This window comes from Elgaria multicarinata, chromosome 6 (genome assembly GCF_023053635.1).
Source record: "Elgaria multicarinata webbii isolate HBS135686 ecotype San Diego chromosome 6, rElgMul1.1.pri, whole genome shotgun sequence".
Taxonomy (NCBI): Eukaryota; Metazoa; Chordata; class Lepidosauria; order Squamata; family Anguidae; genus Elgaria; species Elgaria multicarinata.
The window spans coordinates 4,016,703-4,030,677 of NC_086176.1; the positions used below are offsets into that span (position 1 = coordinate 4,016,703).

The 13,975-nt window shown below is 42.1% G+C and overlaps 1 protein-coding gene across 1 annotated transcript in view; it reads right to left on the minus strand.

The window, feature by feature from the left end:
- The window catches only part of STXBP5L (syntaxin binding protein 5L), a 198,735-nt gene that overhangs the window by 180,887 nt on the left and 3,873 nt on the right, over nucleotides 1-13,975 (minus strand). The window contains exon 3 of the mRNA XM_063128419.1: nucleotides 1,591-1,672. Within this exon, the coding sequence (XP_062984489.1) occupies nucleotides 1,591-1,672 (82 nt within the window). The remainder of the gene's footprint in view (nucleotides 1-1,590; nucleotides 1,673-13,975) is intronic.

Here is a 13,975-nt window from a genome sequence, read left to right on the forward strand (position 1 = left end):
TAACAAGTTACAGCTGTGCAATGTCTGGGAGCATTCCCCCTCCCTTCGGGTGAGGTATGGGTTGCTAAGGGGTTACAATTGGTCAGGGTGGGTCTGGTGACAAGGGGGTCCCAGAAAGAGATAAAAGCTTGGGCACCCAAGCCTCTTTCCTGTGGGTGTTAGGAGTCCGGTGTGTGAGCAGGAGCTGGATGGCGGAAGCCCCACGTGGCCGCTGAGGGAAAAAGTCAGTTTGAGTGGCGTGGAGCCAAGTCGAAGTGAGCAACAGAGGTTGAGTCGCAGTGTTAAGTGTTGTTATGTTTTAGGATAGGTTTGGGAACAAGTTGCTGGAGTTACGGCTGTTGGGAGGTTAGTGGAGAGTGAGTGCGAATCCAATTGGTTTGAGTGTGTGAAGGGGAGGTATTAGTTCCTGCTGTCCGAAGTGTGTCATTCCTTTGTCTGTGTTTCCCCCCAAAACCTCTTACATGTTTACCGTAATGTGTGGACCCTTAAGGAAGTGTGTTTGTGTGAAGAATAAAAGTGTTTGGTTCCCATCTCCTGTGTGGTGTCATTCCTTGAGAACCTAGACTCCCAAAGGGTTAAAAAGCAGCAGTGAAGGGGCGTGTGTCTGGGCTGGCCGAGCCAGACCCTCCCTTCTCCAGCTGGGGAATCGCTGAGTCAAGCCTGGCAGTTCCTTCACACATGGTATCATTTTCTTCAGTTTCTTTGAAACAACTATAATCTCCCATGCGGATTGAATACACGAATGTCAACAAAAGTATCTCTAGGTTCAATACTGTCACCCAATAAAGACTTGTTACATTTGAAAAATTTAAGCTATCTTAAAATGTTTGATTAGTGAAGAGTTTTTAAAGAATAAAATTAATACATAAAAATGTTTTTTTAATTAGTGCAATCAAAAATAGTTTTTAAAGCAAATTTATTAAAATACCTACTTTAAAATAGTACCAATGAATTTTTTGACCAAAAAAAAATTATAAAAGATACCTCAACTTTACTCTGTACAGCACCATGTACATTGATGGTGCTATATAAATAAATAATAATAATCTACACCATTTTTAAGATAGAGTCTGCCATTTTGAAAGATGGCCACCATATTGATTTCTAATTGATTTTTTTTGGGTGGGGCTATCTTAAATGACTTATATAGGCCTAAAGTAAATGTGAGCAAAGTAGCACCTTTTTACCACAAATTACCAGATCTTAATGTTTTTTTATGGGAGCAGCCCCCACTATATGGTGTTATGCCTTTTATCATAGACTATATAATTGGGAAGGAAGAGGGACTTCTTTTATTGTTAAATTTTTTTTGCAATGAACAGTAAACATCATCAACAACAACCCTCTAACTTGTTGGGGTAAAGGAGTTGTTTTTTGCCTGATTGGACTTGTTCATGGATTGTATAGCTCCCTTGTTCATAAACTTATGTGATTTCTCTAAACGCGCCCCATGTTCCTCCTCGGAACTTAAAAAATCATACTCTGGAAGTGTTTGTTTAGCTGAACTGTGATTAGTGTCAAAACCAGAATTAAACTAAAAATACATTCTGAGGCTGACTGCACCATAAATGTGAATAAATATAGCCTTACCTCATTAATTAAAAACTGCAGCTGCAGAACTGCAGCACCACTTTCATGTTCACAGTAGCAGTCAACACCTGGTCTGCCCAATCTGTTAAATGTCAAAGTCAAGGATCGGTTTGTCCAGGTTGACAGCCAAAATAAAAGCAAAACAAAATCAAACATAGTTAACCATTGTTTTCATTTATTAAGAAAGAACACTGCAAAAGCATTTCCTAGAAAAGTATAGAGATGATCCACAAGCATGAAAGGACTGTATAGTTGGCATATTGATTGAGACATGGATAAACACAAATTAAGCCTACAACAAAGTGTTGCAGTGTAACCTCCCCCATGACAGGAGTGCTCCTGTTCAGGATGCTCAGAGCAGTGTCCTACTCTCCTCCCAGATACTATAAAGGACTTGATTCACTCTTCCTCCACAGTTTTTCTTTTCCAACTGACATGCATCATTCCTGCAACTGACATGTTCAGGCCACATCAGGCTGCTTTCGTTGCCAGGAGGATTCTCGCCTTTTGTGAGGTTCCCCCACCCCAAAAAAGTTTTATACTACTCAAAGTCACCCAAGCTTACAGATATTCCTTTTTATTTCTCGGTAGCACCATTATGGCTCCAATCCTGACAGCATTCAACCACCCGAGTTCACTATGAAGAGGGAATGATGCATCTATAGAAAATAAATGCTACTCTTTCTATAAATACAATATTTAATAAAATGTAAGTTGTTGGTACACCACTTGGTTCCAAATAAAAAATATATACAGTCGTGTGAAAAAGAAAGTACACCCTCTTGGAATTGTATGATTTTACATATCAGGACATAATAACAATCATCTGTTCCTTAGCAGGTCTAAAAATTAGGTAAATACAACCTCAGATGAACAATAACACATGACATATTACACCGTGTCATGATTTATTTAACAGAAATAAAGCCAAAATGGAGAAGCCATGAGTGAAAAAGTAAGTACACCTTATGATTCAATAGCTTGTAGAACCACCTTTAGCAGCAAGAACTTGAAGTAATCGTTTTCTGTATGACTTTATCAGCCTCTCACATCGTTGTGGAGGAATTTTGGCCCATTCTTCTTTACGACGTTGCTTCAGTTCATTGAGGTTTGAGGGCATTTGTTTATGCACAGCTCTCTTAAGGTCCCGCCACAGCATTTCAATCGGGTTGAGGTCTGGACTTTGACTGGGCCATTGCAACACCTTGATTCTTTTATTTTTCAGCCATTCTGTTGTAGATTTGCTGGTGTGCTTGGGATCATTGTCCTGTTGCATGACCCAATTTTGTCCAAGCTTTAGCTGTTGGACAGATAGCCTCACATTTGACTCTAGAATACTTTGGTATACAGAGGAGTTCATGGTCGACTCAATGACTGCAAGGTTCCCAGGTCCTGTGGCTGCAAAACAAGCCCAAATCATCATCCCTCCACCACCGTGCTTGACAGTTGGTATGAGGTGTTTGTGCTGATATGCTGTGTTTGGTTTTTGCAAAATGTGGCGCTGTGCATTATGGCCAGACTTCTCCACTTTGGTCTCGTCTGTCCAAAGGACATTGTTCCAGAAGTCTTATGGTTTGTTCAGATGCAACTTTGCAAACCTAAGCTATGCTGCCACGTTCTTTTTAGAGAGAAGAGGCTTTCTCCTGGCAACCCTTCCAAACAAACCATACTTGTTCAGTCTTTTTCTAATTGTACTGTCATGAACTTGAACATTTAACATGTTCACTGAGGCCTGTAGAGTCTGTAACTCTTGGGTTTTTTGCAATTTCTCTGCGCATTACATGGTCTGACCTTGGGGTGATTTTGCTGGGACGTCCTCTCCTGGGAAGATTGGCAACAGTCTGGAATGTTTTCCACTTTTGAATCATCTTTCTCACTGTAGAATGCTGGACTTTAAATTGTTTGGAAATGGCCTTATAACCCTTCCCAGACTGATGGGCAGCAGCAATTGCTTCTCTAAGATCATTGCTGATGTCTTTCCTCCTTGGCATTGTGTTTACTGGTCTGGATGCTCCAAACCAGTAAACTGAAAAAACTTTGGCTTTTATAGAGGTGGTCATACTTGCTGATAATCAATTTATCATGGGCATTTGATTAGCAGAACCTGTCTGCTACTTAGCATCTTAATTCCTATGGAAGAAGTAAGAGTATACTTAAATAAATCATGACACGGTGTAATATGTCATGTGTTGTTGCTCATCTGAGGTTGTATTTACCTAATTTTTAGACCTGCTAAGAAACAGATGATTGTTATTATGTCCTGATATGTATTGTATTTCTTTATTTACAGTCAACAGACCAATATAAAACAAGAAGATACACCATTATATAAAACAATACAGAGTAGGGATAAAAAGAAGGAGTGTTACAAAATCACTAAAGATACTAGATGGTTATTTGTTGGTTTCTGAAAAGGGAACAGAATTGGGTTATTGGGGCCTAGCATAGTGAAAAAGGGAGGGATATATAGATAATAAAATTGCTAATCTGTGGATTTAAACGCAATCAACATCCATAAGCGATCTGGTGCGGATGGCCAAATTCAGGAATTTGGCCATCTGCTCAGTGGTAGATTTACTGGAGCCCTGAAGTAGACTAATCAGGAGTGACTCAGGGGATCGTCCAGGGAGACGTTGCATAATAGGACATAATAGGTCTTTTCTTGCCTGTTGGTAAAAATTGCAATGGAAGAGCACATGCAAAATGGATTCCACCTCGATTTTATTACATGGGCAGTATCTGTTTTTGGATGGAATTTTCTTATATCTGCCCTCCAGCAACTTGGAGGGGAGGACGTTAAATCTTGCTAGGGTGAATGCTTTCCTGTATTTGGGAATGGTTAACCAACCCAGGTATGGCATTCCGTCTTTGCAAGAAGGGACTGGGAGACCCAATGATTGGGGGGAACATGGTCCCCAGGCAGTTCCCCGGAGCTCTTGGTGGTCTATATCCAGTAGTCTCTGTTTGGTGATCTGTTTAGCGCTGTCCAAGTCCAGAGATAGCAGGAAAAAAGGGGATAGCCCTATTGAGGTTACTTTTTGCACCACTGCCCTAGACCAGTGAGATTCGGAGGGTTCTAACAGGACTTTGGTAACCAAGGAGTTGGGAGTGAGCGTTAGGTGACAGCGGAGCCAGTAATGTATGGTGAATATCCAAGCTTGGCATTTAAGTGTACTTAGTCCAGCCTCCAAGTTGAGGGCAGCACCAGAAACACATCTAGGGACTTCAAATATAAGCCTGAGGTAGAGATGTTGCACTCCTTCAAGAGAACTTTTGAAGTGTGGGAACCATATTGGAGCTCCAAATAGAGTTTGAGACACTATTTTAGCTTTGTAAACCTGGATGGCTGCCGGTAGATATTTCCCACCTTTCGCATAGAAGAATCGGGATAACGCACCAATAGTTTGTTCAGCTTTACTCTTGGTGTGTTTGCCATGTGCCCTCCAGTTTTGAGCTTCATGAAACCATATGCCCAGGTATTTATATGCGTCAATTTGGTTGATTCTGTTTCCCCCCATGGACCAAGGGAATCTTACCTTCCTCCTGGCAAAAACTACCACTTTGGTTTTTGAGTAGTTAATTGTCAGCAGGTTTTTCTCGCAGTATTTGGCAAAACCATTTAGTAGTCTCTTGAGGCCCAGTCGAGTCTGGGAGATCAAAACGGCATCGTCAGCATAGAGAAGAACGAAAACTTTTGTTGAACCAACCTTGGGTGCATGCGATGGTAATGACGCCAACCAGGCAGGGAGGTCTGCCAGATAAAGGTTGAACAAGATGGGGGCGAGAACACATCCTTGTCTGACACCAAGTGAAGTGACAATCTCATTTGTGAGATGTCCTTGTCTACTGCAACGAACCTGGGCAGATGTTTTATGATGCAGAGATTGAATCAGGAACAGAAGCCTGCTTTCGATAGAAAGCTGTTCCAGTTTGCTCCAAAGATGGGCTCGGCATATTGAATCGAAGGCAGATTTGAGATCAATAAAAGCGGTGAATAATTTGCCTCCACTGGGTGTAGAATATTTATGAACCAGGTGAGCCAGTACCAGGCAATGGTCAAGAGTAGAGCAGCCTGCTTTAAAGCCAATCTGTTCTTCTCCCAATATATTGTTATCAAGGATCCATGTTTTTAGTTTCAAGGCCAAGAAACTGGCATAGACCTTACCAACTACAGATAAGAGGCTAATGGGTCGATAGTTGGATGGGTCCTTTTTGGGTCCTTTTTTATATATTGGAATGACAATGGCTTTTAGCCAAGTTGCGGGAATTAACCCAGTTTTATTTATTAAGGAGAAAAGAGGCGCTAACAGGGCAGTCCACCAGCTGATGTTACTTTTCAGCATCTCTGAGGGGATGCCATCTGCTCCAGGAGCCTTACCTGACTTTAACTGTAGTATTAAGTCCTCTACAGTGCTGATATTGACATTGGGCCAGTTAGGGGAGTCAGGTGGCAGTCTCGGATCAGAATTTGATATGTGGCTGTCACTAAAGGCTATATGGAGATGATTCTCCCAGATTTCAGCCGGTATATGGCATTCCATGCTGCCATTGCTGTTACCTAGGGCACCTGATACTATCTGCCAAAAGGTTTTACAGTTGTTGGAAATGGAAGCCCCTATCAGTAGTTGCCAGGTTTCCCTGTCTGCCTCTCTTTTTTTGTGTTGCAGGAGCTTCTTGTATTTTTTCTTTAACTATGTATGTGCGTGGTAGTTGGCGTTCATTGTTCTCACGGTAGGAGCGGTAGGTGAGCTGAATTTTTCTTTTAAGGTTTACACAGTCCCAATCAAACCATTTATTAGTACGAGCTCTCTTGCATTTGGGGTTGCTGAGGTTGTTTAGGAGGGAGGAGTACAAGTCCTGCATTAGCTCCTCGTAGGCTAAGATTCCCAACTCAGGGGGCGCGTCTACTAAAATCCGTGCGATAGTATTCCTATAGCTGGGAGAGAGGACTAGCCGATCAAAAGCCTGTGCCGTTTTGCCTGTCCATTTGAGCTTTTTAGCACACACAGCAAAGGGTGGGCTGGAGTATGGAAAATGTTTCGCTTCCATCCTAATAGGCCCTGGAATATGGAGAGAAAGCTCTAGGGGCAGATGGTCACTGTCAAAACGTTCCGCAACTCGGAGGTTACACCCCAGGGTTTTCAGGTCCTTATGGACTAAAATGTAGTCGACCACACTGGCCCCCCTGGAGGAGATGAATGTGAATTCACCCCAGTTATCATCTGTGCAGCAGCCGTTCAAGATAAGCAGGGCGTTTTTTGAGACAAATTGGAGCAAACATTGCCCAGCAGGGTTTACAAATGAGTCCTTAGAATGACGTACATTGGCTCTAAGTTGCTCCTTGCTTGCGATCAAGCTATCACCGCGGTTGGCAGGGTCCACTAGGTAAGTTCCTGTTCTTGCATTTAAATCTCCTGCAATGATGGGGTAGGCGTGCGGATATTTGGCTATCGTTTCCAGATAGAAGCAATCGGCTTTAAGCCAGGAAGCCATTGCCTCCTCCTTGCAAGTTGCTGGAGCAAAATAGACATTAAATAAAAGTAGGGTCAAATTAAAGGCCCTCAGTTCCAAGATCAGGGCCAGCACAGAGGAGTCACAGCTAGGCAGCTCTGTTGTTTTGGCATCGAGGGAGGATGAAATCAGGAGACTCAGCCCCTTGCTTGCTCTACCCTTGCCTTTATTGGGAAGTGCAGGAAGACAAAAGGATACAAATCCATTCGCATGTATGTGCTCGCAACACCAAGTCTCTTGTAGCAGGACAATATCAAAGTCTGTCAGATAGTCGAGAAAACTTTGGTTCCCACTTTTAGAGTTCCACCCAGCGATATTCCAGGAGAGGAGTTTTAGGGGAGGAGTTATTTTCCCCTTTCCTTGTCAGTCTTGCTCGGTGATTGTGTCCAGGATTCCTTCCAGGTTTTCCAGGATACAGCCGTTGGGAAAGTTTGCTTGGGGGCTGCGTAGATCCCTGGTTAGCTTGCATGATTTGATAGGATCTGAGGAAACACCTTCATGGGGTTCTGGCTGTTTCGAGTTAGACCAAGATAAGTGATTTGAACTTAAGATTTTACTTTTAGGGTGGTTTTTAGTACACCTGTGTGGATCAGCTAAGGGCTCCCTATTGCCCACACTGCCAAGTGCTGTGTTTTGGTGTAGATTGCAGGATTTTGATATCACAATCTTGGGACTCAAAGCCACGCCTCCCTTGGAATACGGTTGCTGCAGATCGCATGTTCGATGCGCACCCTCATACGTATCACAGTGATCCTCTGCTGGAATTGCTTCCACGACAGAATAGCGGTCAGGGGATTTTGGGCTGATTGTCGTTAGGCACTTTGTATTGTGTTGGTTATTGTGCATAAGGAGCTTTCTAAGGTTGGAAAGTCTCAGTAAAATCTTATGTTGTTCTTGCACCGGTAGGGCGTCATAGCTGTCAATTAGCTGAATTTCTTCGGGTGAGAGGTCCTTGTTGACAGAGTTGGTACTGTCTGGTGTAATTTTCTTAATGCAGTCGATTTTGTTATTGTCATTTGGGAAGCCTACACTATGGTTAATTTCGAATGATTGGCAGAGAGTAGGGGGATAATCATCAGACATATTTAGATCAATCAGTTCCCCTACCGGTGGAACATTGTTAGCAAGTCTGGGGAAGCAATGGGTTCTTAAAGAGAAAACTGGGGATACGTCCTCAAAATGCCTGCTCACCCTCATGCCAATCCTTTGGAATGTTTCTTTAGCCTTGTAGATTCTGGAAGCTATATTGGGTGACACAAATGTTACAATGGCTCGAGCTGAGTGGTAGTTATAAAAGATATATTCTACTTTAAGGACCGAGTCTGAGTTAAGCTGTAGTGAGGTGCAAGCTGTTATAACCTGTATAAGGTGTATTATACGTTCTGATTGTGCTAAGCACCCCTTGGGCTTCGGGTAATTGGAAAAAACTAGATTCTGTTTCAGAAGCTGAAGCTGCCATGGTTTGTTAGCTAAGTTATAGTTCGAGTTTGGATTGAACTCCAATACCGCTGAGGTAATAGGTATTACCTTTTTTGGGAGATGTGAGATTGACCAGGGGTCCTGGGTCACATCTTTGATGGAAACAGGGGTTTGAAGGCAAAGAGCATTTGGTTTCTGTTCCAGGCAGGCCCTATTAGCAGAGTCCTTATTTGCTTTTTTAATTTTTTTGCATGATCTCGAGGGGCTTCCCTGTGGGTTCCTGTCCCTTCCATTCTCGTTTTCTTCCAATAGCTTAAATAATCTATCAAATTGCATTTTGGGTATGCTTCTCAAACTAGGAAGGGTTTTTATATTTTTTGATTTCTTTGTGTTACAAATTGGGACCTTTGAAGTTTTGAGTTTACGTTTGCCGCTGAGCTTGACTGTTTTGTTATTATCTTTACTTTCATCAACATCAGCTTCATCATCACTCTTCATATTGTGAGTGTTTTTATTAACCTCCCTATTTGGATGATCTTTGGCAGAGAGCCCGCTGACATATATGACGTTGGAGGTTGGTGTCGATTTTTTTCCAGAAGTCTTCATTTCAGTTTCACTTGACTTGCCCTGGATTCCTTCTTTAGATCTGCCAAGCGCAAAGACTGTTAAAGTAGTCAGAAGCTCCTTGCATTCTGATAGAAACTTCTTTATCAAAGATATATCGTCAGCCCAATTCAGAAACAGTTTCTTGGTCAGCTCATGTTGGCTGTTAAGCAAATTGACTACTGCATGGAGGTCTTTGTCTTCAGAAGAGATAGAGTGAGTGTTTCGATATGAAGATGAAGAATCGAGTTTCTTGTCCGAGAATGCATCCCGGCCGATTGGTATGACAGGACTTGTAGAACTGCCTTGAGGAGTTTCAGATGCGTGAGACGTATGTCTAGTCTCTGCAAGGGGAGCCCCCACAGATGCAAGTTCTGCGGCTAAACTGCATCTACGTTCCTCTGGGTTTTCCCACTCCATAACCCTCATTATACTCTGAGGACCCAGGGACCAGTCTAAGACCTCCAAATCAGGAGTCTTTGTCTCAGGTGTTGGATTGGGATTTTCCTCAGAGTTGGTGGCAAAGAAGTTAGTAATTTTTAATTGTTTATGGGCTTTAGTATAGGAGATCACATCTTCAGTCACTGGGACCAGACCTAGTTGTTTATATCCGTCCCTGGTGAGGACCATTGTGCTCCTTATCGTGTTGCACACAGTCAGGGAGCTGGAAAGAGCCCAGTGAGGCACAAGAAGTGATATCCAGTAACTGGTGGCCAATGTATTTTCGGCGATTCCTTTTTGTTACGTCTGAATGGCGGTAGCTCTAAGGGCAGCAGGAAGAAACAGTCCAAGTTGCAGATAAGCTGGCTTACTAACAGACAAAGCAGTCTCCCTGTAAGCAGATGAGGGCAGTTCACTAACTTTAAGAGTTAGTGATTAGATGATGATTAACAACTTTAATGCTTCAGAACCTCCCAATACTTAGCTCCTAACTGGACTTGACATCCTGCCATTAAACACACCTGGGGGAATCAGCATCTAGAGAGTGGGATCACTTACGACAAGGATTTATGCATAGCGTAGTTACTGGTAATCATATATTTTGTTTTGTTTGTTTGTTTTGCTTCTGCCTTTTTATCCGTTTCCTTCCTTCTTCTTTGTTTCTTAATTTCTTAATTCTTTGGTTCTTTGATGTCTTACTTCTTTTAATTCCAAGTTCCTGTCTCTCTTATTTCATGTTTAATTCTTTGATTCTTGTTTGGTTCTTCTACCTCCTCGATGCAGCCTGAGAGGTTTGGTATGCGGGGGAGCTTCTCTAGAGATATCCAAGGGAGTCAAAACAGCCAGGGAACCCTCTACTTGCCGCTCCTTACTTGTTAGAGAACAGCCCAGCTTCAGGTACAGAAGATTAAAATTCCACGGCTCCACAGCAGCAAGTAAAACATTAAAAAAGTTAAAAAGTTAAAAACAACAACTCTGCAATATAGAAACAGAGGAGGTCAAAATACCACACAGCCTTCCTCCTTCTGAGAGGCTGCCAGTTTTTTTTTTTTTTTGCTTTGGTTTTAAAATACAAGATAAAATGTTCAAGGCTTGTAAGAAAAAAGAGAGCTAAAATCGGTCGAGTTAAAAAAAGAATACTAAAATAATTGTTGGTAGTTCCGAGAGCTCGGAGCAAGGTGTCCTCCCTCCTCAGACCGGAACAGGAAGCCAACCTAGGGAGTTCATGGGCTCTTCCAAGCTAGACTGTCCTGATATGTAAAATCATACAATTCCAAGAGGGTGTGCTTTCTTTTTCACACGACTGTATTTAAGGCTGAGTCTGGCAGATGTTGGAAAGAATACAATTTTTCAAGATCTTGCTGCCATATTTCATGGCCTTTCACACATAAGCAAGTTTTTTAAGAGCAAATAATATACAAGATAAAGGAAATTACCGGACATAGTGTCCCAATTAATTCTTTATAACGCAACTGAAATTCTTTTGGACTTTTAAATAATTCAATATTACTTGCAGTTGCTAAATTAAGCATTGGCCAAAGCTCTAAGCAATATGAGATGCCAATATTAACCCACTGGCTAGATAGATTTGGGGATTTTGGAATTATGAGCAAGTTAATTGAACAGATTCTTGCACAGAGAATTTAGGTGATAGGATGATTAACAAATATAAAATCTCATAAATACATGGCATTTTGAAAATTGTCCCTGAAATTCCTAATTACTTTCCCATTGCATTTTAATACAAACTCCAGTTGCTTTCTTACCAATGGGTTTGAAACAATTCTGCTCTGCTCTTATTTATTTTATATCTCAAGACCTGATGGTATTCATTGACTATTGTAAAAGAATCTTTTAAAGACGGGGATGGATTTGGATATGATGACATAGTATCATTTGCCTAACATATATATATATAATGTCTTTTCTGGAGATACCTTCACAAAGCAATCCAACAACCCCACAATGCCAGCGGCTTGCTCATGCCTGTGTAATGCTGACATGAGCATTGTTCTTTGTCCTATATACCTCCAAGGAAGGAAGTTGAGAAGAAAATGACAGCTCAGTGGCACAACTACAGGGAACACTGACAGCAACACTCCAATCAACCTCCACCCTTTTCCCAGAATCAGGAAGGGGAGAGTATTGTTTTAAATATCCCAGTCAAGAGTACAATACTCAGTCCTTGGTTGATTGAAGACCTTCATTTGATTACAGAACAGATACTTTCTCTACTGGACAGTGGTGGCACCAAGAGGGGAAAGCAAAGGAGGGCAAGTGCCCCCCCAAAAGGAGCTTGCCAACCCAGTTGCCACAGAGCAGGAAAGAGCGGCAAGTTCAGCAGCTCTCCAAATCCCGCTCATGCTCAGGGTGGTCTTTCTCACTGGCGCAGCTGCTGCCACCACCCACCCACTTGGCCTTTTGCTCACCCAGCCAGCCACTCCCTCCTACCAGCTGCTCTGCCTGACCTGTCCGATAGTTGCTGAACAAGGTAGGAGCAGCAGCCATGCTGCGGCAAGGAAGGAGCACATGGCGGAGTGCGGGCAGCAGAGTGGGTGCCAAGAACAACAGTCGGCTGGCCAACTGCGTGAGAAGCAGGACTGTTTCTGCTGTCACAATCGATGAGTAAGGTTGTCAGGAGCTGCAGTTTGCGGCCCTCTCCTAGGGTAACCATATGAAAAAGAGGACAGTGCTCCTGTATCTTTAACAGTTGCATAGAAAGGGAATTTCAGCAGGTGTCCTTTGTATATACCTCTTCATCACAGCAGTTAAAGCTGCAGGAGCTATACTAGAGTGACCAGATTTAAAAGAGGGCAGGGCACCTTCAGTTTTAACTGTGGTGATGAAGAGGGAATTCCACCAAGCTCTCCATATATACAAATGACACCTACTAAAATTCCCTTTTCAATACAACTGTTAAAGATAGAGGAGCCCTGTCTTCCTTTTCATATGGTCACCCTACCTCTCCCCTTCTGAGCTGCTGTCCTTCTCTCCCAATCCTGCAGACTGATGTTTGGGAGAAAGAAAGAGAGAGAAGCTGTATGTTTATTTGTGTTCTCTCCTCATTCCCCCACCACTCCAGTCTGGACTCCAGAAAGATCAGGAGAGAAAAGAAAGAGGGAAGGGTCAAGGAAGATGCAGCAGCACTTTTTTCAGAATGCTTGCTAAAACAATTCTTGTCTGCCCTTGCTTACCTTTTTTCTAACCCCTTTTTTCAAGCTGTTCCTTTGATAAACATGGTATGTGTGTATCTTGTGTCACCTTAAAAACAGAGCTGCAGCACAATCTTAAGTATGTCTACTCAGAAGTAAGCCCCACTGAGATTACTAGGACTTACTCTGAGGTAAATGTGCATAGGATTCAGCCTGAAAAGAAGGGAGAGTGAAGAAAAGCTAGGAGAAGAGGATACAGAAAAAGGCATTGTAGAAATAGAATAGCAAGATAACTGTGGGATGTTTAACCATATTTGAAGAATATAGTAAGGACAGTAATGATTACTGCCCTTAAAATTATTGCCCCTCCCCTTCAGTCATGTGTAACTGTATTTCAGTCCCAATCAAATAATCACAACAGGGAACCAGCCAGGTTTTCCATGGGAAAACTCTGTACCAGGTGACAGATAGCAGTGAAAGCCATCTTGGAAGACTTGGAAATGATTATTATTTCTGTTTAGTCTAAACTTCACTATTAATATCATTTAGTTTGTCAAGCCTTAGTAATGGTATGGACAGTATACATACAGCCATTAAGTTGGTCAATTCTGTCAACAATTGCTTATAGAGAAAAGGCCTGGATGTTCTTTCTCTGGCGGAAGGAGGAACTGGGGTGACTTTGGGGAGTTCAAGGCTTGTGTCCTCACCTTGCACTCCTGGGTTCTCATTATTCACAATAAACAGTATATATCTATGGCTGATATGAAGCAAAAATTGGAAGATATAAGTCTTTATTGGTTATATATGCAGATATGTCAACTGTTACATAGTCCTCATGTATTGCTAGAAGTAACACATCCAGTGACTAATCTGAATGTATTTTAATTTGAATGCATTTTAAGCTCCAAATCTCTAGAGTTAAATGGCATGGTGTCCAAGGTATAAAAATTGCTGACAGAATTATTTTGTGGGTCATCTGAAATATTAAAAGCAGGTTAGTAAGTGGATTTTGGTACACCAGTAAACAATTCCCATTGGGACGAGTGTTTTATTTCCGGCTTCATGAAGACAATGAGGGCAAGGGCAAGGGAATTGATTTTTAAAGTACTTTCTCGGTGGTACTTAATCCCTATCAAGTCACAGACGATATTCAAAACAGCTTCAGATAAATGCTGGAAGGAGTATCATGGTGCTGGTACTCAAATGTGGTGGTCATTTCCTCTGGTAGGACAAAGTCTTTAAAGAAATTAACAATATAA